This window comes from Mus caroli, unplaced genomic scaffold, assembly GCF_978045245.1.
Source record: "Mus caroli unplaced genomic scaffold, Mus_caroli_1 scaffold_13, whole genome shotgun sequence".
In the NCBI taxonomy this organism is placed as follows: Eukaryota; Metazoa; Chordata; class Mammalia; order Rodentia; family Muridae; genus Mus; species Mus caroli.
Genome location: NW_028227268.1, coordinates 46,126,679 through 46,151,847, shown reverse-complemented (window position 1 = coordinate 46,151,847; position 25,169 = coordinate 46,126,679). Strand labels below are relative to the sequence as shown.

Here is a 25,169-nt window from a genome sequence, read left to right as displayed (position 1 = left end):
CTTCTGGGCAGATACTTGGCTGAGTGGACAGTGGACAGGGAGAGCAAGCGCCAGGCCTGCAGGGTCTCCACTGGATGATACGTGTGAAGCACTTAGCACGTACTAAGCACCCAATAAATCTTAGCTGCTATTGTTGATATTATTAATTAACTCTTGAACGATGTGTGGGTGCCTGCCAGGCGGGTGGGGGCCGGGAGCAGAGTTCTAGGCAAGGAGGAGGCTTGGCAATGGCGCAAGTATGAGAAACAGCAGGGCCCCTTACGGGTCTATAAATAGCCACCATGGCTGGAACACTGAGTGAGCGAGGAGGTGAAGGGAACAGCACGACAGAAGGGGGCACAGACTAGATCCTGAGTCAAGCTGGAGGGTGGTCAGGACTTGGAGCTCTGCTGAGTCAGCTTGCTAGCCCAGAGACCCCTGCCATGGGGGCACGGAACACAGCTACCTCTCAGCAGTTCCTCCTGACATGCTCGTGAGTGTCACACGCAGGCATAATCCTGTGTCACCCAGAGAAGACATCACCGGTGAATGTGGGGTGCTGATGAAGCCAGTATACTGAGAGCAGCCAGATGACAGGCCCTCGAACACAAATCCAAGCAATGAAGAGAAGTGGCCGGTAAGAGGCGAGTTCAAACCAACATGCCTTATTAGTCCTCGTTCCTACTACCTCAGGTGCCCAAATGGCAGATCAGTGTTCAAGACAATCTTGTCTTGAAGCTGGCCTGAACCAAAGACCAACAGGCATAGCTGGACAGACACAACGAGGGCCCCAAGCTCCAAGCAGATGCTGATACAAGGCCTGGGGTCCTCTCTTCCTCTTCTGCAGAGTCTGAAGAACCTACAGGTACAGGAGGATATCATTCCAGGTGGAGAGTGGTCCTGACATCCCAGCACGGGTGACATCAAGGCTAACTATAAGTAGGTCATTTTCTACCTGGGAAGCAATGGGGGTGTGGTGGGGGCAGAGAAGAAGCACAGAGGAAAGCACAGGCCTAACCATCAATCTGACGAAAGCAACATCAAGTCTGTCTGAGACCTGTCCTGCTGGCCCCAGGAGCTTCTGTGACCAACACTTATACACTGTGGTTCACAACTGTGCCACACCGGACATGTTACTTCATTTCATCTGCAAAGGTCCATCTTGCAGATACTAGGTAGAACAAAAGCAGCCAGATATGAAAGCACACAATATAGGACGTTGTCACACACAGTTTAAGAACAAGTGAAACCCAGGGCTGGAAACAGGCAGTGTGCTGACTGGGACAGGCATGAGCAAACTTTCAAGGGTGATGGGAACATTCCCTAGCTTGATCGGCTTATATAAAGAGACGTGGAAATGTTTTCTCAGTTGAATACCCAAGTTTGGTATACTTTATAAAAGTATGGTTTTGGGGCTGGAGAGATGGCTCAGCAGTTAAGAGCACTGACTGCTCTTCCAAAGGTCCTGAGTTCAAATCCCAACATGATAGTTCAGAACCATCTGTAATAGGATCCCCTGCTCTCTTCTGGTGTGTCTGAAGACAGCTACAGTGTGCTCATATATATTAAATAAATAAATAAATAAATAAATAAATAAATAAATAAGGGAGGGAGGGAGGGAGAGAGAGAGAGAGAGAGAGAGAGAGAGAGAGAGAAAGGAAGGAAGGAAGGAAGGAAGGAAGGAAGGAAGGAAGGAAGGAAGGAAGGAAGGAAGGAAGGAAGGAAGGTTGGTTTTCTTGTTTGGTTGCATAGCTGGCTTGGCTTTTGTTTTGTTTATTTGTTTAAGACAAGGTCTTGCTATGGGTTTCAGGCTAAACTTTAATTCATTCTGTAGCATATGCTGGCTCTGAACTCATAGTGATCCTCCTGTCTCATACTCCTGAGTGCTAGGAGTATAGATGTACACCGCCACACCCGGCACATAAAAGGCTTTAAGAAGACCTGGGCAATGTGACATGCAGTCTATAATGTCAGCATGCAGGAGACAGGGCATTACTCAGAGTTCAAGGCCTGCTTGGGTTACATAAGGCCTGTCTCAAAAGGGAAAAAGTTATGGCTGGGTTGCAGCTGCATAAACCTTTAATCCCAGCCCCAGAGAGACAAAGGCAGGAAGATCTCTTTAAGTTCAAGGCCAGTCTGCTCCACAGAGTGAGCTCCAGGACAGCTAGGGCTATACAGAGAAACCCTGTCTTGAAAAACCAAAATAATAATAAAAAATTGTTATATATTAATTATATGTAATTATATATAGTATATAATATATAAAGATATAATTATATGTAATATTATATATAAATATATATCATATAATATGGTAATAATTATTAGTATTAAGGAAAAACGTTTTAGGAACTTAATTACATAAATTGTACCACTTGCATTTAAAATTGAGGCAATAACAGCATAGAGAGTTTAAAGTTGTCCAAGGTTGAGGGTCTAGGTAGAAAGCCAGACTGAACATGGTCATTTAACGCCGGGACCAATGTTGTTCCACCATGTGATCTGGACATACAATGACACAAAAAACCGTGCAGGAGACTGCTGGAGGATGCCTAAGCATGAAAGGAACGGTGTTGAGAAGGAACGGCGGAAGTATGGTCCCCATGCTGAGCCGCTATCAGTGATGAAGGACAGCACTGGTAAGTGGACTGACCTAAGGCTGTGGTCCAGGGGCATCAGGCTGTGGAGAGACCAGCGCATTGTACTCTCCAGTCAATTCCAGTCAGTAACAGGGAACCACTAAAGCCAAAAGAGCAAAGTAAGCCAATTAAATCAGAGGGGCCGATGTGATACGGAGCTTAGTCCTCCTGTGGATGCCAAGGGTGGTACCAGTTAATAAGAGAACAACAGACTGGATGTGGAAGGTATTATACAAAGTGCAGCCAGGAAGGAGATCCTCTGGCTTGGATGATTGAAGGTGCCATTGACAGATAGGGACAGATCATGGGGTTCAGGTGTAGCAGGAGTAGGATGAAAGCAAGCAAGGTCCTACCCAGAGAACTTTAATCTACAATTGTTCTAAAGATGCAGAGCCAGACCCTGGGCCACAGAACCAATGAGAAGATGCTCAGCTGCTCTTCTGTGCATACCACGGGAGCCAGAGTGACAGTAGCAGGATGGTACACCACACATGGACCTGACATAAGGCAGAGAATCCTAGTCTCCCATTGCATTACATAGAACAGCTGCAACAGCTAGGCTGTGTGTCAGAGACTGAGATGGAAGCTAGGCTGAAACCACAATGTTCCATGGCCCAGGATCAGTCCTCACCTCTGACCCATGCTCTGGGGAGGAACAAACTTAGAACCCGAGAAGCAACAGGCACCAACTCTCACCTACCATCCAGAGGAAAGGTACTTGGATCGAGGCATCATCGAAGCTCATCCCTAACTCATGGTAGCATTCAGGGTGGTGAACACTGTTCCTTCTATTTGGCTTCCAGGAATTGTTCTATAGGTGGTTACTCCTTACCCAATACTACCTCAGCACGGGGCACAATGCTCTTGCCTCTTCAGCCCATGACTTGGGACTTAGACTTCTCCCAACTTGTCTCCTCATCATCCAGTCTCCTACTCTGAAATATCTTCTACATACTGATGACTCTCGGCCCACGTCTCCCTCCTTTGCAAAGACGGTGCCTGTCTGCTCAAGTTCAATGTCTACGAAGCATCCCAATGTATAAATGTCTAACCAAAGTGCCACACCCACTCACCTAGTGGTATCACTCTCCTGTCAATCATCCCGACTCTCTTACACCCACACCACTCCAGAAATTCCTGTTGGCTCTACCTGTGGAACAGTCACCTCTCAGTATTACTCTAGTCTGGGTGACATATATTCTCAGAAAAACGTCCCCTGGATGGATCTCCCTACTCCTGCCCTTCCCCCTACAGAGCATCCCACTCTTCTCTCTCTCTCTCTCTCTCTCTCTCTCTCAATCTCTCAATCTCTCTCTCTCTCTCAGTTCAGTGCCGAGGATTAAGCCCAGGGCCTTATTCATGCTGGTTATCTGTTTATCCTAGAGCTATATAGACAGACTAGCCCTACCTGGTCCCAGCAATTCATTCTTGTTTTGTTTTTTGTTCTGTGACAGGGTCTCACACTACATCTCAGGCTGGCCTAGAATCCCAGCAAGCCACCATCTCAGTCAGCCTCCTGAGTGCTAGAATTGCAGGTGTGAGCCACCATGTCTTGTATGTCACCAATTTTCCAAAGTGAACTCTTGGTGACATCTAAGACCTTTCATTTGCTCCATGGCCAACTCCCCACCTTCAAATCTTTGTGGGGCAGCTCCACCAGGCAAGCTGTTTAAAACAAGAAGTAACCACCCCATGTGGCCAATGTCACATACTCCAGCTTCTAACGTATTAGATCACTTACTCCGAGGTTCTTAACTAGTCCTTGTCTCCTCTTGATGAGGAGGTAAATTTCCAAAGGACATGCATTCTTTTTTTTGGGGGGGTGGGGTTTGAGACAGGTTTCTCTGTGTAGCCCTGGCTGTCATGGAACTCACTCTGTAGACCAGGCTGGCCTAGAACTCAGAAATCTGCCTGCCCCTGCTTCCCTAGTGCTGAGATTAAAGGCGCGTGCCACCACTGCCCAACAGGACATGCATTCTTATACATTTTATTCCCTGTTACATCTCCAGTGTTTCTAATACTACCACAGCACATGCTGAATCCATGAATGAATGAATGAATGAATGATCAAAAAAAAAAAAAAGGGTGAGAATCCTCATAATCCCAGCATGGTGAAAGATCTGACCTTACTGACATTTCTAGTCTATTCAGATGTGGGAAACAACATCAGTACCCAGGATGTCTTGAGAACAGGTGTCAGCAGCCTACAGGTCAGGGAAAGAAGGTAGAAACAGAACGGATGAGGTTGGACTCTACACATCACTCTAAATGAAGAAGGAGGGCATGAGCAGAGAAAAGAAGGCACCCAAGTCCAAGAAGGGGCAGTTGAGGACTAAAAAGAATGGTGAATGGCTGTCATGAAAGCCACATGAAGTTGAAATCTAGAGAGTAAGAGCTGTATAGGTCCAGAAGAGAATCAAGATGGAGCTGTGCCCTGGTTTAGGAATAGGGTTGGGGGTGGGGGGGAGCACCAGGGATTCTGGAAGAGCACATTTTGAGGGGGGAAGCAAAGGCCAAATTCATCAGCAAGAAGAACGAGGAGATGGTGCAGGAGTGTGACTCCTCCACAAAAAGACCAGGAGACATTCTGTGCGGAGGGCGGGTGAACTAAAGCAGAGACAAAGGCTACCTTGCTGCCCACGCCAAGGGAGCAGGGCACAGAGTTGTTGAGGCAGGGGCTGCCAGAGGTGCTAGACCATTCCTCCTGCTGAGTGAGGCAGCCGTTTCCCAGTCCCGAAACTAGACAGCACAACAGAGGTCTAGGATGTCAGAACCAGTGGTTACATCTGGGCTGGTCACCACTCTGAGACCAGGATGCCTGGAGGTGGCAGGGGATAAAGAGGACTGTTGGGAAGGAGTTACTTACTCAGCAGCCCACAATCCCCTGCATCACACTGCTCCAGATGGATAGTGTCTTCTGGATGTCTGCACTGTCCTCCAAACACAGGGCTTGCTTCTGAGTCCCAGTGAGGAGTGGACTTCTGTCCATAGCCTCCTGAGAGCAAGCACAGCCCCGTGGGTATCCAGAGCTCATTCCTACCATCTGCTCTGAGACTGACAGTCTTTATAGGACCCTCAAGTCATGAGCAAGCGTAAGTTCCAGAGTCTCCTGTCCCCCTCTGCTATTGGCTTGTCCCTGGCTCCCTCCACCCTTATGGAAAGCCAGTTCCCACCGCACACAGATGATCCAGTGTCTTCTTCCCCATGCCAAAGCTGAGCTGACACAAGGCTGGGAGCCTGGCTTTAAACACCAGATGTAGATCACCAGCTGGTTGGCTTTTGGTTTCTTTGAGTCACAGCCTGAGTTTGAGTTTTTCCGCTGTAAGATAAGGACAGTGCCTACACAACAGTGTCTGTCAGAACGACATTAAAGAACTTGGCGTGGTAAACAGGCAGAGTAGAGGCGGAGGTGGTACCCAGGGAACACAGAAGAGTAGAGGGCAGGTACTTCAGAGTCCAGAGGACCTATGCTGATTGACGTGACACCACTTGGAGCCCTTGGTCATAGCCTAACATCAAGATGAGGGGTTCTCTTGGCACAAGTCACCTCCTCTCATCACCTTTTGCCCATAAACAAAGAGGGGGCTGGCTGGGACAACATAGTGGTCAAGGGCATGAGCTATGGACCAGTTCTATCAGACACCAGTTCTATCCTCAATATTCCTACTTACCAGCCACAAGACCTCAGACAAGCTACTTAACTGTGCAAAGCCTCAGTTTCCCCATCTGTAAAATAGGAGGTTAACAATATCTGTACTTCATGAGCTTCGGTTTTCTCATCCTTTTCCTCTCAAGACAGGGTTTCATGTGATCTCCTTCTATGTAGCTGAGAACAACTTTAAGCCCCTCTGATCCTCCTGCCTTCACTTTCTGAGTTCTAGAATTACAGGTATGCACCACCTCAATCTACTTACAGGGTGGTGGGGGCTGAGCCCCGGGGATGCACTCTTATCAACTGAGGAGTTATTTTATATGTATGTGCATTCTGCCTACATGAATGTATGTGCACCTCGAATATGCCCGGTACCCGTGGAGGTCAGGAGAGATTGTTGGATTACTCTAAAACTAGAGTTTCAGATGTCTGTGAGCCACCATGTGGGTGCTAGGAATTGAATCCAGGTCCTCTGTGAGAGCAACAGTGCTCTTCTTTCCACAACCCCTAAGGTTTTTTAAAGGGCACTTTCACCAGTGTGTGTGTGTGTGTGTGTGTATGTGTGTGTGTGTGTGTGTGTGTGTGTATGTGTGTGTGTGTGTGTGTATGTGTGTGTGTGTGTGTGTGTGTATGTGTGTGTGTGTATGTGTGTGTGTATGTGTGTGTGTATGTGTGTGTGTGTGTGTATGTGTGTGTGTGTGTGTATGTGTGTGTGTGTATGTGTGTGTGTGTGTGTGTGTGTGTATGTGTGTGTGTGTGTGTGTGTGTGTGTGTGTGTGTGTGTGTGTGTGAATACATACACAGCTCCTTTTTTCTCTTGAGAAAGGGCCTCATGTAACTCAGGCTGGCCTCAAACAGCTACATAGCCAAGACTGGCTTTGAACTCCTGATCCTTCTGCCTCCATGATTGTAAGTGGTGGGGTTCTAGGTGTACACCAGTAAACCCAATGCCCGACAAGTTTTCATGGACTTGTTATAAAGTTTCCAGACTTCCTCAGCTACTTCCACAGTAACAGGTCCAGACCTCTCCAGCAACATCCCAGCCCCCACACCCCAGTGTCCTTAGAGATGGGCCCAGCAGATTAACATAGAGGTCACCTGCCCTGGAGTTCCCTAAGGTGCTTTGACTCAGGCCTGCATCTCACTTGGGTGCCTCTCTGCTCTGGTAATGGGAGACCCCAGCGTGCTGGACTTCTGCAGAATAAAACACTCTTTGCATTTCAGTCCAGGGTGTCATTCTTCCGTGAACCACAGACTCTTACACGGAGTTTTGGTGGAACTGACAAGCATCTTAGCAGCTGTCACAGCACCTTCTGTCAGTTGCAGTAATCACACTCTGACAAGTAGCCTCAGCACGGAGGAAGGCACCAAAGACCTCTGGGGTTCACATGCTGAGTTTTTTAAGACTTAAGTTCTCAACTTCACACACGATGGAAGCTCCTGGTGACCAGCTCCCACCCCGGAGATCTGAACTGAGTTCATGTAGGTCGCATCAGGGCTATTAACACTACCCCAACCCTGTGCAATTCTACATCTGAGAAATGCAGAAATCTACCAATTTAAGATAAGAACTCAGTTCAAAGCCTAATGGAGCTCAGACTCTGAAGCAGCCCTGCAACACAGTCAGCAGCAAGCCATCGTCTCCCTAAGCACTGGGAAGGCTGCTGGCAAGAAACAGGGCTTGCTGGAACTCTTAGGGGATCCAGAGTTTGCCTGGGGATAGAGAAGGAGGCAGGGTATAGAAAGAGCTTTGTTTTCTTCTGATCTGATTGTATACAGTGAACAGGCCTGGAGCATAGCCCATGGCTCCTTCACCCAGGTCCCTTGAGTCAGCATACAGCAATTGTCTATAGCACAGAATGGCTCCTTTACCTTCATCCAATCACTAAGTCAGCACAGGGATAGCTGGTCACCTGGACAATGGCACGTGGCAGCTCACTGCTTGGTGTGTGGCTAATGTCACCAGGAGTTCTCCATTCTGGCTCCACCCCCACTGCTGGAAACAGACTCAAGGCCCTCTGTGGGAGTGCAGCAGGACCTCTTTGGTTGCCATGGAGATGGGGATCTGATCATCCACCTCCAGGATTCCTCTGAGAAGGGAGGCAACAGACCATGGTCAATTGGAGAAGGCCAGGGCTCCCAAGTCGGAGACAAAAGAAATCTCATGTCTTGATATAAGGACAGAAGTGTACCGACTTGCTCAGGCTCTGGGGTTGGACAGAAATGCTGACTGGGATCAGCATCACTTCCAGTGTACACAGCAACCCTACAGCCAGGAGCTCATTTCATCCTTGAAAGTTAGGCAGGCTGTCAAGAGTACTACGACTCCCTGCATTACCCACCCCTTTGTACATAAATGGGGCATAAACCGGGGCTGAAAGAAATTCCACCTGTCAACCAGGGCCATCAGGTAATAAAACAACTGAGCCCAACTTAAAGCCTGCTCTTTGAACCAAGTCTGATTGCTTTTTATGCTGATATAATTTTCTCCTTAGGCAAACTAAAATTCCCAAATTCTCTGAACTATACCCGTGTCTCTGTGTATGTCCACACAGGCGGGTACCCATGCAGGTGTACCTCTACCCTCCTCCACCTTATTCCCTTGAGACAGGGTCTCTCACTGAAACTAGAGCTAACTATTTTTCTGCTAGACTGTCCACAAAGCCCTTGAGATTCCCCTGTCTCTAATCCCCACCCCCACCGCTGCCATGCTAGGGTCACAGGGGTGTGCAGGGACTCCTGGCTTTTCACAGGGATGCTAGGGATCAAACTCAGTTCCTCAGGCTTATGTGTCAAGTACTCTTATCCCACTGAGCCATCTCAGTTCCTATATCCCTTTTGTAGAGGCAGGATCTCATGATATAGCTCAAACTGGCCTTGATTTTTATGATCATCCTGCTCCTGCCTGCTGAGTGCTGAGATTATAGGCATGCAGCATCACACCTGACCAAGACAAAGGATAACAACCACCCTACTTACTCTGTAGGAAAGGCAGTTATATGTGCACTGAACATGTAAGACAGACACTACCAAACCGACATATGTCCTTCCATCCATAATGAAGGGGAGACTTATTGTATGTGTGAATAATCTAGCCAGTCAAGAAACACCTCCTAAGATATCACCGGCCAGATGCAGGGGCAGGAGCTGACCCCCAGTTCCATCAAGTTCTATCACTTGGTTAATGAGACTGAGGCCAAGCCAGGGTTTTGGAAGGGCAGGTTCTAGTTCTATGTTTTCTGCAAGTTGTTCGTTCTCTTGGCACCTCCACTTCTTCATCTGTAACTGGGGTGTTTATTATATCCTGGAGAACAATGCGAGACACTCGATAAGGAGGACATTTCCCAGACAATAAATCATTTGGTCAACGAGACCAAAGTAACAACAATAAACGGTCTGTCTGTACAGTGCTGTTGGTCTGCTTCCAGTGGCACATTCTGATTGGTATGTTCTGGTTTGTCCACTAGGTGGCAGGAGACTAGAGGGCAAAGATGGCTTTGGTCTGCAAGCCGGTACTCAGGCACGGAGAACAGAATTCACATAGCACATGTACAGGAAAGCTGCTGGCTGGCTGGCTGGCTGACACCAGTCCCTAAAAAGCTTTCTAAGCTCTCCTCAGAACAACTGATTTGATTATTTAAGGTGTAGGGTCCAGGAGGTTGCTCTGACCAATCTTCAGGAATTCTAATCTTTGTCAGAGTTTACATCCCTCTGGACCATCCCGGGGGTGATAACAAGTAAGAAACCTGGACTGGGTTCATTTAAGGCTCCTTTCTGTCTTTCCTTGTCCCCAGTAGGAAATGTTCAGCCCCAAAGCCACAAAAGGGGTAGCAGCCAGGAGGCCTGATAGGGATGACCATCATGATAACGATCTTCAAATCCAAAGGCTCTTATCACCTGCCTGCAATGGCCTCCTCAGAGCCCTCTCCCATAAATGCCTTTATAAGTCCTTAGGGTATTCATGAAACATTAAATGATTTTCAATCCAGTGCTGAGAAGCAGTAAGGGGCAGGCAGCTCAGAGAAAAGTATCGTGAGGCTTAGAAGAGTCCGTGAGAGATCCAGAGGGATGCTGTGGGTTGGCAGCCACCAGGACCAGAATCCCCAAAGGCATATGGCTCCCCACTTCCATACTACCCTACAGAAGTGGACAAAGGCACTCACAACTTGTACACTCCTGCACACCTCACACAACCCGAGCACTCTACCTCACTCTATCTATGGCATTCCGTCCCAGCTGCTGGCTCTCCATCCAGAGCCCCCCAGACCTTAAAAGAACTCCGCATTGAAGCTGAGGATGTGACTCAGTGGCAGAACATATGCCTAGCATACATGAACACCTGGATTCAGTTACCAGCACTTCAGAAAGCTTTTTTTCTACTAGCAGAACTAAAAGAGGTCCCCATGCCCTCTTTCGGCTCCAGAACGGCAGTGATTTTACTGCTTCAAAGAGAACTCATTCAAATTTACAACAGCATTACTTTCTGGGGCTATAGAGGCAAAGCCAGGCGAGGTCTGGGCCCAGGAACAGCCACGCCCATCTCCCTATGCACAAGTGGACACACATGGGTTCCCCACCCACCTCTAACATCCACTACCCTAGTCAGCTCCGGCATAAGTGAGCACTTGCCAGCAAGCATAGCCATCACCTTGGGGCAGGTGGCTGTGGTGGAGGCTGTGGCCTGGATCTGTGGCTGCCTCAACAGTGTAATGGAATGATAATTTCATTGTGAGTATTCCATGAGACAATGGCAGTAAGAAAGCTCAGCCCAGTGGCACACACTCACATGCCGGGACCACCCTGGCCACAAGGCAAGCTTGGGGGCCTTCTTCCTTCTCACAGGTGTCATGTTGGACAAAACGTCCAGCACTCAACAATATCCTGTTCTCCTCTCCTTCTGGACCCACCAAGGACCACCCTATCCCGCTGTTCTGCAGTTGGACGAGGCCTCGTGAGCAGTTCTGGCCACCAAAGTTTAAGTGGACATTAGACAGAGAGGTAGAGAGAAACCATGTACAGTCACTCTTCCTCATCCACTGAGGCCGTGGGCCTTGGAGGCCATAGCGCCATCCAGCAAGGTCCCCAACTAACCTGCTTACCTGCAATGGACCTGTAAGCAAGAGGCAGCCTTGCCTGTGGTAAGTCAGGGCTTCAAGGGTTAGCCTGGTCCTATAACATAACCAAGAACACTAATAGAGGAATCCAGCTCTTCTAGGTGATCATGTGGCCAATTCCAGGCTCGCAGATGCCACGCCCATACTTTCCTTCTTCCTATGCCAGCTCATGGTTAACTACAGACACCCTCTGCTGGTAAAACAAGGAACTCAACACTTTGTTTTGGGAATCTGGAACATCGTCCTTCAGAAGGTGCTGGTTCCAGGAGCCCTCAAGTCTTGAGTTTGCTTTGTTTGTTTTGTTGCGACGGGATTTACATAGATCAGGCTATCCAGAAGCTACGTGGCCCTGGCTGGCCTTGAACTCTCTGATCCTCATGCCTCAGCTGGCCTGGGATGGGATTTAAGCACACACTACCACAGGCCGGGCCCTCCACGTGGCTTTGGCTCTCCTGCTCTCTACCATTACCCCCAAGGCCAGGTCCACAGCCCCAGCCCCAAGTAAGATCCAAGGATAGCCCATATGAAGGGAGTCCAAACATAGGCTCACAAGAACATTATTCACAAGACCCAAAAGGTGGGAGCAACACAAGGTCCCCAGGAGTGAAAGGAAGGATAAACAAATGTGGCTCCTATAAGCAATGGAGTATCTTCCACATCAAGATGCAAGGAAATTCAGGCCCATGGTATAGTCCTAATGAACCCTAAGGATATTACACGATATGAAATAAGCTGGTCACAAAAATAAATAAGTGTGGCACCTCATTGTAGAATGCAAAGTATAAACAGGAGTTGCTGGGGCTGGGAGAGGGAGTGGGTGTTGCTGACGAGTGGGGCAATATCACTGCAGAATGAGAAGAGCCTGGGACAGTCACACACGGTGGTCATATAATCGGGAACGGATTTAAGCCCCCGGAACTGTGCACTTAAAATGACGGCAAATTTAAAAGGCATATACATGTATATCACACTACCCAAAAAGTAAAATACTTTTTTATTTCAAAGACATGGTCTCACTATTATAACTCCGGCTAGCCTGGAACTTACAGAGTTCCTCTTGCCTCTCAAGTGATGGGATTAAAGGTGTGTACGACCATGCCTGCATAAAACGTATTTATTTTACAAGAGAAAATGGAGAGGGAATCAATCCCAGGGATAAGAACCCTTGCAAGGGAATAGAGTCAGCTTTGTGGTTAGTAACATTTGCGGCTCTTTCAAAGGACCCAAGTTTGATTCTAGTACCCACATCGGGGCTCATAACCATCTATAACTCGAGTTCCAGGGGCTATGCGATGCCTTCGTTTGGCCTTTACAGGCACTGCATGCACACATTGCACTTAACATACAGATAAAATTTTAAAAATCTTAAAAAAAAAAAAAAGAGGTACCAGAGCAAGGTGGCTGATACAGACCCTGGTGTCCCTCTCCAGTTGCAAAGGTAGGTTTGATTAGCTGACTGCATCCTGCTTTGTGATCAACATCCTGGCACAAGACATCCTGGCTCAGTTCTAAGCAGAGCTACCAGGCATTTGTGGGGTCTAATTCCAGTGTTCCCTCTCCCATCAGGCAGCACCTAGGCTCCCACTCCAGAGCTCAGTCTATCTCCACAGGATGATGTCAGTGGGCAGTGTCTCTGGGAGGATGGTGAACGTTCCAGGGGTCATGGCAAGGAAGAGGACTTCTCCATGACATCAGTTGCCCTGGTGAGGAGCCTTACCCTCCCCCACTCTCTTTTTAAATTTATTTATATGAGTACACTGTAGCTGTCTTCAGACGCACACCAGAAGAGGGCATCAGATCTCATTACAGATGGTTGTGAGCCACCATGTGGTTGCTGGGAATTGAACTCAGGACCTCTGGAAGGGCAGTCAGTGCTCTTAACCACTGAGCCATCTCTCCAGCCCCAAGTCTCACCTCTATTATAAGCACCTAAGTCCTCACTCAGCCTGGAGAGGCTTATCCTTTCACCTGGCAGTAAGATATCCCAGCCTCATCACCAGAGAATAGCAGCCTCCATCAGGAACCAACCACAAGGCCAGACATGAGGCGTCAGATGTCTCTGCTTGGCTGCCACAGCAAGGATAGCTGCAGAGAACAGGCAGGATACAAGAGGCCAAGAGACAATGGACACCAGGCCTCCAGGCTAGTGGGCCTGCCTTGCTCTAGGGGAATCAGTTGGGTTACAGGGTCAGCTAGCTCTGTTCCAAATAGAGCTAGAACTGTCCCCTCCATGCCTGGATGTGAAGACAATGGCAGACGCTGTTTGCACACAAACTTCGGCCTGGCTAATAATGAAAATCACATTTCACACTTGGGACAGATGGGCAGGTAAATGATGCATCCCAGTCTCTCAGGAAAAAAAAAAAATGAAGGTGGGATTCTGAATGGAAGGCCAGAGGAGGCCTACAGTGCCCAGACTCCCAGGCTTCCTGAATTCAGCATTAGCTGTGTGACTTGGGCAAACTGCTTAACCTCTGTGTTTATAAAATAAGGGAAGAGCAGCACGCAGACTCTCATAGAGTTCTTGTGGCCGCCAAGAGAGTGAGTTTAGGTAAAGCCTGGCATGTAAACAAGTGATGGTGCTGGCTGTTATTATCAGCACTGAAGTTCTTGTTATTGTTCTGATTTCTTACTGTCTTGGCCTTGGGAAAGAGCCCAAGAAGGCCAGCTACATGCTGTGTGGGTAGCGCACACACTGCCAACTATAACAGAGGCACAACAGGACAGACCTCACACATGGTAGCTGTGCTCCCCAATCTGACAGCCCGCTCCCTCTGTGGCTGCCACTCATCCTCAGCCCCAGATCTGGACTCCTTCCTGAGAGCCCAGGGCCCTTCCACAGACTTGGGCAAGCTGCGTAGGCATGTGGTCCATGCAAGCCCACCCCCACCAGGAAACAACCACTCAAGGAGGGAAAAGAGGAGGGGTGGGAAGTGCACAGACAGTAGTTTCCCTAACCCCACACTCCTGCAAAAGCACAAAGTACAGCCACCAACGCGCACAGCTCACAGCACTGTCCCCAGCTGTCCCTCCAGCACTGGTAGGTAAACGTGCACTTGTGTGCTCGCTCCTTCCCTCTGCCTCTCCTGGGTTGGGGGAGGTCACATGAGCTGACTCACAATCATCCTTCTGGAAGGGAAGAGTCAGCAGAACATTTGGTAAGAAGAACTCAAGCTCTGGAACTAGACTGCCTGGCTTGAATCCCAGCCTCCACCTCCTATCAGCTGTGTGACCTTGGCAAGTCACCGTAACCTTTCTGTGCCTCTATTTTGCCTTCAAAATGGGATAATAATAGCAGCCAAATGCAAAGGGTTTTGGTGAGGAGGGATGAGTCAGCACATTCTGAGTGAATTTCAGCTATGACTGAAAAGCTCCGTTAGGTAGACCCGATTTCTGAGCTTTCAACAGGCCCAGGCCTTCAGATCCAGACATTTTACTCACCCCTAATCACTTCTGAGAATTTATCGGACAACTGGTCCTTATCTGCAAAGGGACCTGAGGGTCTGCGGATATCCCAAGCACATGTTAATGTTCCACCCTGACAGGGTCTCCTCTGCCTCCGGGCTGCCTCATGGCAGCCACAAGATCATCACTCCTGTCCAGAGATCACAGCAGCTGCGTGTGTCACACCCCACACAGACCTGAGAATATTTCCCGCAGAGACACTGCTGAGACGTTCTACTTAGGGATGATTGTGTTTCTTCCCTGGCCATTTTAAGGGTTTGTGACTTGGAGAGGTCTCTGGAATCCAGAAAAGCACAAGACAGAGAAGCAGAGCTGTGATGTCGTCCTCTGGGCAAGGTGTTAAGCTCTTCCTTACGCTCTTTGCTGCTTTGCTACGTAGGGGCAGCATTTCCTTGCCAGAGCAGAGCATAGGCTCCATCAGAAAACTGAGGCGGCTCTACTGTGATGCTGACACCTGACAGGTGCTCAGTGTGTTAGAACAGAATTTTGTCTCCTTTCCCACTGATGACAAAGAAGAGACAGATCTGACTGCTTGCCCAGGTCTGTTATATTCAGCCAGATGATGTGTTCTGATAGGGGGAGGGAGGAAAACCTGCAGAAGGCAGCCCAAGCAGGTTTATCATCTCAGATTTGGAGCTCTGGGAGATGAGAGGATACCCTGACCTTTCTCTGTCTCCAAATTCTAGCTCGCTTAGTCAAATTCCAGTCTTACCCCAACCCCAGAACTAGGCAGAGGAGGAGCCAATGCAAAGGCCACTTGTGTCCTTTAGTTAAACACACCTATTGCCCACCAGCTTTTGGCCCAGTCCCATCCTGCCTGCTGAAGCAGAGGACACCTCCACGGAGTGGTGGGAATGTAGGCCCACCAGAACTGGGTGCCTATCACACTGCAACACCACAAGGTGAAGAAAAACACACCCTCCACTACCTCATCCTTCTCTCTGTTTTGTAGTCTGGTAGTCACCATAGCAACAGGCTCTAGCTCCAGCCTGCCAGGCCAGGCTGATGCAATTCTCAGCCAGTGAGCGGCTCAGACTCACTCACACAGCTCTGTTCTCACTCAGGGGTGGGCGGGGGGGGGGGGGGTAAGAACAAATGAGGAAGGAGGAGAGAGGGGTGCAGCCTACAGACACTCTGCTCCCACTTTCGTTCGAGAGCTGAATCCAAAGGACCAAGACCATGAAATGAGCAAAGGCTTCTCTTCCCACATCCCTAACGAACATAGCGTCACTGCAATGGATGCCACCTGTGGAAGATCAGGGAAATCACACTGTGCCAAAGTACACTCTACTCTCCTAAGACTCCTTTCTCACCCGCTGACTCTGCACCCTGCAGCCCACCCCTCCTCTGAACCCACGTGCAGCCCAACTCTTCAGAAGTCAACAGGTACAGGGTTGGGGGTGTGGCTCTGGAGTAGAGCATTTGTTAAGCATGTACCCAGTCCTGTGTTCTGTCTCCAAGACGGCAAGACAAACCAACAAAAAACAAACAAACAAACAAACAAACAAATCAGAAATGGACACATATAGCTTCATACACTCTGTATCAGCTGCATGGTCCCCATAATCTCAGCCCCCTCGTGCAAGCTAACATGTCCCCATGATGCCTCCAAACTTTCAGCCCCACTCTGAGGGACTTCCAGCTTCCTTGGGAGTTCTACTCGCTCTACATTTAGGATATACCTGCCAAGACCCACCCAACCCATTGGCTCACCAATGCCACCAACTTTAGGAAAGAAGAACTTGGAAACCTAAAGGGTCAACTCACCCAGTCCTCACCACCCCCAAAGGCCACAGGCAAAGAGCCCATGTTTTCAGGAGAGCTGGCAAGGCTAGAGTCCCCCAGCCTCGGAGTGCCTACCCATGGATGCAGGATTCGCCCTCCCGCGCAGGCCACCGTCAGTGCAAATGCCTGTAGTGCCAGGAACACCTCCCTCCAGCCGGCTGGCTCTCTTTCCCACCTGGTCCTTGGAGCCCTCCTACCCAGGGCACTCAGGGCACCCACCCAATCAGTAGCTGAGGTTCACACCAACAGGCCCTGCTCTGGGACCTGCACTGGGGCACCTCACTGCAACCTCCCTGGCCACCCTGACAGATGCGGGAAATGATTAGCTGGGAGAGTCTCTTGGGAGAAGCGTTCACCATGGGATGCCCAGTAACTCGTCCTGCGGGAGCTTCCAAGACTACAGAGAAGTGGAAAACTGCTGGCAGCGGCTTCCAATAAACATCTTCAGGGAAGATCTGAAGAGTCTGGAAATAATCCTGTATAGCTATGATCAAGGACTTTTTTTTTTTTTTTTTTTTTTTTTGCTTTTGCTTTTCAGTCTCTTTCTGTAGCCTAACTGGGCTCAAATCTAACCTGCTCTGCCTTAGTTTCCCAAAGGGGCACTACAGGTAGCCATCTGATGTTTTTGTTTTGTTTTCTGGTACAAGGATTAAACCCAGGACATTGTACATTTGGGGAAAGCACTGCCTCCCATCGTTTGAATCCTGACAAGGATGCCAATGCTATTCTGTAGGGAAAGAACAGACTTTTCAACAAATGGTACCAGCACAAAGGGATTACCAAACGTAAAACAGTGAAATGGAACTCATTTAGGAAGTTAACTCAGAGGCCATCAATCAAGCTGGCTTAGGCAATAAAAGAACTTGCCATACAAGCCTGGTAACACAAGTTCAAGACCTGGGGCCCCTGTAAAATCGGAAGGAGAGAACCCTAAAGTTGTCCTCTGATCTCCACACAAAGCATAGCATACGTGTGCCCAAGCACACACACACACACACACACACACACACACACTGATAATAATTTTTAAAATTTAATTCGGAGCTGGAGAGGTGGCTCATTGGTAAAGCATACCAAAAGCTCTTGCTTGACTGTGCATGGTAGAACATGCCATTAACCCTAGCTCTCAGGAGAAGTAGAGGCAAACAGCTATCTGTTAATTTAAGGCTAGCCCAATCTACACAGTGCGTTCCAGAACAGCCATGGATACACAGTAAGACCCTGGGAAAACAAAGCAACACTATTAACTGAGTTAGGTGTAGTGGCTCAAATCTGTGATCCTACCACTGAGTAGGCTCAGGCAGGAATTTGAGGCTAGCCTACACCACATCGTAAGAACCTGTCTCTACAAATCAAAACAAAAGCACTTAATATTAAAGATGAATTAACTCAGGAGGCAGAGGCAGGGGGATCTCTGTGAGTATGAGGCTAGTATGGTCTCCAGAGCAAGTTCCAGGGCAACCAAGTCTATACAAAGAAACCCTGTTTTGAAAACCTGGGGGTGGGGGGATGGAAAAGGCTGACTTGAAGGGGGCTGGGAGATGGCTCAGCAGTTAAGACACCGGTTACCCTTCCAGAGGACTTCAGTGTGATTCCCAGCACCCACAGAGTAACTCACACCATCTGCAACTCCAGTTCTGGGGAGCTGATGCCCTCTTTTGGCCTCTGGCATGTGTGTGGTACACAGACATACATGCAAAAAACAAACAAAAACAGTCATACCCGTAAGTGCATGAATTAAAGGTAAAAGCTGCAGCTATGAAATACTTAGATGAAAATATAGCAGTGGCTCTTCACGACCTTAGATTGGACAAAGGACTCTTAGATAACAATATCAAAAGTGTGGTAGTTTGATGAGAATGGTCCCCATAGGCTAATATATTTGAGTGTTTAGTTCCTAATTGGTGGACTATTTAGGAAGGATTAGAAGGTATGACCTTGCTGGAAGACATATCTTACTGGGGATGGACTCTGAAGTTTTAAAAGCCTTATCAGTTTCCTGTTCTTGATTGCTCACTTTCTCACAGTTGAGTCTTGATATGTGAGCTCTCAGCTATGGCTCCAGTGCCTGCTGCCTGTCTGCCTGCCTGCCTACTGCCTGTCTGTCTGCCTGCCTGTCTGCTGCCCGCCTGCCTTCCTGCCTGCATGGCTTCAGTGCTCTGACCCTGGAAGCAAGCTTCCAGCTGAATGCTGTATTTTATAAGTTGCCTTGGTCATGACGTTTCTTCACAGCAATAGAAAAGTAACTAAGACAAAAAAGCAGTAAAAGAAAATATAGAACTGTACGTGATCAAAGTTAACATTTTTTTTCTACTTCTAAGGACACCATCAAGAAAGTGAAAAGATCATCCACGGAATGAAACCAACCTCAGGCAAGAAACTTGAATCTGGAACATCTGGAGAAATTTCACAACTCAACAATGAAAGACACCTAACCCAAGTGAAAAATGGGCAAACTATCTAAGAAGCATTTCTCCAAAAAGAGGAAGGGCCCTTCGTTCCACCGACAGGTGTCCAGTGTGCACTGTGTGCCAGGGTTGTGCTAGGTGACAGGGACAGCACTGGGAGAGGAAATCTCAATCCCTGTTCTCGTGATGGGCAGATACCAAATGCATTTATCCGTTGCTCCAAACGGGCAGAACTGAAGGAGAATCGAGGACAGGGGCCGTAGAGGAAAGCTGCTCACTGGCTTGCTTCCAGACTCTCAAGTTCAGCTTCCTCTCTTATACCTCCCAGGACCACCAACGCAGGGGCTGCACTGCCCACATTGGACTGGGCTGTCCCACACCTATCATCAATCAAGAAAATGCCAGACATGCTTACAAGTCATTAAAATGGAGGAACTTCTTTAATTAAGGTCCCTTCCTTCCAGGTGCCTCTAGTTTGTATCAAGTTGGCAAAAACTAAGCAGCAAGCAATGCCATTAATGAGGCAAGAAGGCCCAGAAAACATTGGTAACTAGCCCAAAACCACACAGCTATGAAGTTGTGTGGCCAAGACAGTCTGCTCCAAGCTCTGTGGTCTAAACTATCACATGACCTTGAGCATGGCTATGTCAAGGTCATGTCAACTTGACTACATCTGGAAGTAACTAAAACCCGAAGGGCTGTGCACACCTGTGAGTGGGTTTTCTTTTTTCTTAACAAAATCATCTGAAGTAGAAAAATCCACTTCTAATCCAGATCTCTGAGGTGAGAAGATGCACCTTTAATCCTGGTCACACCGTCTGCTGGAAGCTTATATGAAGGACATGAAAGAAGAAAGCTCTCTCTTTGCCTTCCTGCTTTTTCTTTTGCTAACAAGTCCATTCCTTCAGTGCCATTACAACCTACGTTTTCAGGATTCCAGCATGTACTGAAGACCAGCTGAGACATCCAGGTTGGACAAACACTGGACTCTTGGACCTTCTGTTGGTAGACAGCCATTGTTGGATTAGGTAGACCACAGCCTGTAAACCATTCTAAGGAATCACTCTTACACACACACACACACACACACACACAGAGAGAGATTGAGAGAGAGAGAGAGATTTTTGGGTTTTCAAGACAGGGTTTCTCTGTGTAGCCCTGGTAGTCCTGGAGCTCACTCTGTAGACAAGGCTGGCCTTGAACTCAGAGATCCGCCTGCCTCTGCCTCCCAAGTGCTAAGATTAAAGGCGTGCACCACCACGCCCGGCTAAGTCTGTAAGGCAACCCCAACTAATACAAGCATTCCATAATGATTCACCACCACGCTAGGGATTGGGGAGCTGCTGGAAGAGGTGGTAGTAGTAAAGTGGGCTTCAAGGTCTTCAGACACTCAAAATGGGAAGATAATGTGCTGAGTTTCAGGGACACTGAGGTATCAGTGTAAGGGCAGGGTGAGTGACTAGGCATGAGAGAACAGCAGGCCACACCCATGAAGCTCAGAGGACTAATGCAGAATAGCTGGATTCCTCCCACAGAGCAACAGAGAGCCATGGAAGGATTTGCTTTTATTTTATTTTTCCTGTGTTTTGAGACAGAGTCTCGGGCAGCTCAGGCTAGCCTCAAACTAGTTTTGTAGCCAAGAAAGTGTATGAACTTCTGGTCTCCATATCTCCACCTCCTGAAGGCCGAAATTACAGGCATGTTACGACTAAGCCTGACTTTCTCCTAAGAGAGGTAGGTCTTAAAGGTTCTAAGCAAGAAGGGAAACCAGGTAGACTCTTGATTTAAGGAAGCATAAGAACTAGGGGAATTGCAAGGAATGGGGATGAGCAGCTGTGGCTAACCATGGAGGCTGAGGACAGATGATGACCAATCTGCATAGACAGAATGTCTTCCTACTCCAGCTACGGTGTACCCAGAAAAGAAAGGGTAGGGTAGTCAGAACACCAGCCAGGGAGAGTAGAGAAGTGCCCACCGTGGGACACAGAATGTCTGCCGATCGGATGACCTTTGGTTCAACTCCAATTACGGGGTCCTTGATGAACCCTGTGGAAATCTAAATGAAGACAGCTGTCACTTGCCCGCACAGAAAGAAGGCCGTGTCTGAAGAGTCCAGTGGCAAAGAGCCCAGGCCTCTGCTCAAGAGGACAGCTCTGGGGACTGAACCTTTACTAAGGGAATCAAATTTGGCCAGGTGGCTACTCCCTGCACAAGGGTCACAGTGTCCCATGAAAAAAGGAAAGCTTTTCTGTTCTTTGTTTTAAAGCCACCCCCGTTGCCAGTGACTGGGTACGCCGTGGAAGCAGAACCAGACACTATACTTAAGCTTTGTGTGCATTATCAAACCCAATCGTCTTAAGGGTTAATCGCCCCGCTTCACTAACATCCCACTTGGTGGAAGCCTTAGCTTAGGAACAAAAAGTCTAGGCAACTTGCTAGAAGCAATACGGCCAGGTAACTTAGAGCCAGGAGTCCACTGCAGCAGCCTGCATCCAGAAGCTGCACTTCTACCTACCCCCACCAGGTGGCCTGACATTCTGACCTTTGTCCAAGGAAGCCATTGTGTCCAGAGATACCTAACAAAGAGCTAGAGCCATTTTAGGTTCTGGCTAAGGCAGAAGATGAAGAAACTGGGGCATGGAGTGACTAAGTATCTCCTTTAAGTCACACAGTTGCTAAGTGGCCAAGTTAGGACCTCAGGCAGCCTCAGGTGTGATCCTCCCGCTTATAACCAGTAATGTCACAGTGCATATGCAGCTAAAATGTCCAGGGAGAGTTGTGTGTGTGTAGTGATCTCTTGGGTTACAGCAACTACAGGGCCAAGGCCACAGCTAGAACATACTCCGTAGGAACAGTCAGAAGCCAATAATGACAGATGGGAGGATGAAAACCTGCAGACATGTGGTCTCGCCTCAGTGGGTGTGCAGACAGACAGCTGGTGAGACCAGCAGGACCATGGACCGGGCTTACCTGCCAGGCAGGGACCCACAGAGCCATCAAGGCAGACACATGATACACAATGGGTACATCAACCTTCAGTTCTTTCAAACAGCAGGTTGGCTCATTAGTGGACTGTATAATTGATCTGGTAGGTTGCTTTTTGGAATGGATTGCAAAGGAATTTCTTTTGCTATAGAGCTGGGGAGAAGACCCAGAGCTTTACATATAATTGGCAACCGTTTTACCATTGAACTACATACACCACCAACCCTTGCGGAATAGTATCTTAACTGCTATGTATAGGTTCTGTTTTGTAAAGCTTGCTCCATTCACATTCACATTAAATATGCATACAATGTGGAAATATATACATAAATGAGTGATAATGGATTTTTGTCCCAAAATGTGGGAGTACCATTACTAGCACTAAACAAGCTGTAATTCACTCCTACTACAGAATTCCAGGCAGTTTTGACAATGAATAATTTAGAGCTATAGGCAAGAACAAAGATGAACCTAAGAAAGTCTTAAATGTCAAAAAAGAGAAGTTACAGAAAGATACAATAATATTATTTATATAAATTACAAACAAAACTACATATATTATTTAGGAACATATAGCAGGGCATGGTGGCGAATGCCTTCCCTCCCAGCACTTGGGAGGTGGGGACAGGTAGAGCTCTGTAAGTTCAAGTCCAGCCTGGTCTACAGTGCAAGTTCCAGGCTAGCCAGGGCTACATAGTGAGACCTTACTTTATGTATGTATGTATGTATGTGTATGATATGACATTATATATAACATATTATATATAATACACATTATATATGATAACCTATATACCTATAACTATGTAATAATAGAGGTGAGAATGACAAATACAAAATTCAAGACAGAAGGTCCCTCAACTGCAGTGTGTGCTGGGGCAACACTGTGGGTAAAAAGATGCTGGAGTCCTAGACCTGGCACCTGGACCTCAGAATGTGACCTGACTTGCAAACAGGCTATCTCTATTGGTAATGAGGTTTACATGAAGTCCTGGGGGGCAGGTCTTAATCCAGTGTGACTTGTATATCCTACCAAAGAGGAATCCTAACACAGCCAGAGAAAGCTGGGAGAAGTCAGAGACACTGAATCCTGGTGGACGCTCAGCACCTCTCATAGGAAGGCAACAGAGCCTCAACTCTCAGAAGGAACCGACCCTGCTGACCTTACCTGAGCTTCTGGTGTGCAGAGCTGAGGAAGGGCCACATTCCTGCTGTGTGAGCACCCAGTCTGGGGTGCTTTGTGTGAGCAAACAAAAACATCAAGACACACAGTATTTTCTCAGGATTGTAATGATAAAACTTAACACGCATACATCTTGCTAGTCCCTATTAATCCAAACCCGATCTTTCACATGTACTTTTACACATATGATGTATTTCACATATGTAATAGAAATGAAAAAACATGTAGGGGGTAGTTTAACCTCTTGGCTTTTACAGGACCCCCTGAGGTCACACAGCCAGCAAGTAACTGAGGTGAAATAAGAGGAACCCAGGTTTCCCCTAGGTGTGGTGGCTCATGCTTTAAATTAATCCCAGTACTCAGGAATCAGAAGCAGGTGGAGCTCTCCTGCGTTAAGACCCTTACTCAAAAAAGAATAAAACAAAACAAACAGCAGCCATGTTTCATGCCTCCCATATCACTGAGAGCCACTGTTATAAACACAGGCCCAGAGCTCTGCAAAGTCTCAATTATGCTCAAAGTACAGGGAACCTGGGACTCAGATAATGAGCCAGGATTGTGCCATAGACCAGGGGCAGTTTGTCAAGAGAAACAGACTCTTCTCTGGGGTGTGTGTGTGTGTGGGGGGGGGTAAGTGAATAAAGTATATAATAAGTATACAAAGGAAACTAGTTCTACTAAAGCACTATGGATAAGTTGGGAAAACTTAAGTAGATAAGACTTGTAGACCATAATCAAACAATAAAGCCGTTACAACTTTTGCCGTTAATATTAGGAGTACATCAGGCATGGCTGTGAATGTTCATAACGCCAACACTGGGATGGCTGAGGCAGAAGGATCTTGAGTTCGAGGCCAGCCTAGATACATAGTGAAATCCTTCCTCAAATTTAAAAGGGGGAAAATACCCTTCTGGATCCTTGGTCCAAGGTTAGACCTTGGGCTCACTCAAGGATGGGGTGATGTGTATGAACATAGGGTCCACGAATGAAGAAGGGTGTAGTCCTGAGGGTGCAGTCTCTTGGGGCTACAAGGACAGAGACCCACAACAAGCCCTGACTGAAGACAAAGGGGAAGACCCAGGGGAGAATACAAGCATGGCCAAGAACAGAGTCCTTTGTACCACTGGTCACATGTAAAAGGCAGAAAATAACTTAGCAGGTGCCTCTCGTGGGTGTGGCTTACAAACGCTACAACTGAGTCAACCTGTAGCTGTTCTAGTCAGGAATCACTATAGCCCAAATTTACAGACGAGAACACGGCTCTGTCAAGTCAATACTCATACCCACATCTCTCTGGCTCTAAGGAAAACAATGAGTCTGGAATCACCCTCCTTCTCTCCCTCCCTCTTTCCCTCCCCCTAGAAGTAATTCTCCTGTCTCACACACTATCCTAGGAAGTACAGCCATAACAGAACCAAACGGACAAAATGTCCACCCTTTCACACCAAGTCTACACAACCATGTCCAGCCTTTCACACCAAGTCTACACAACCAGCACACAGGGTGTGAACACCAACCAGACTAGTGTTTGTGTGCACGTATTCTATTACATATGTGAAATACATGTGCATGTGTGTGTAAAAGATGACTGGGACATCAGCTGCCCTGTGGAGCCCACAGCCCCACTAATAATTTATGGAGAAAGTGAAGGCCATAGAGAACCCACTAAGTAGTACCTGCCACTTCAAATGACGAAAACGTAACAAGGTTTGGACTTCAAGAAAGAAACCAGGTACACAGCAATCTCCTCTGGATGTGGTGAGGCAGGAAACAGTAGAGAGACTGTTAAAGACAGTGTTGTTTACTTTCCAGCCTCCAGGGGGTGCTGCTGCAGAGAGAAGAGGGCAGGAGGTGGCTGGGCCCTAGCGTAGTCTTCCAAACTGTCCCTTCTCAAGGACACAGAACTGAGGCCCACAAAGCTCATCCTTATAGCACCTCACCTGCGCTTTTCAGAAAGCC

At 47.9% G+C, this 25,169-nt stretch overlaps 1 protein-coding gene across 5 annotated transcripts in view; it reads right to left on the bottom strand.

Moving 5' to 3' along the window:
• The window catches only part of Abr (ABR activator of RhoGEF and GTPase), a 196,391-nt gene that overhangs the window by 99,321 nt on the left and 71,901 nt on the right, over positions 1-25,169 (bottom strand). The window contains exon 1 of one of the 5 annotated variants that reach the window (XM_085829810.1): positions 16,710-16,896. The exons of 3 other annotated variants lie outside the window; for them this stretch is intronic. In XM_085829810.1, coding sequence (XP_085685936.1) covers positions 16,710-16,713 — 4 coding nt within the window. In that variant the 5' untranslated portion in view covers positions 16,714-16,896. Of the gene's footprint in view, positions 1-16,616; positions 16,897-25,169 lie in introns of those variants that run through there. One more of the 5 variants, XM_085829811.1, reaches the window with a different exon arrangement.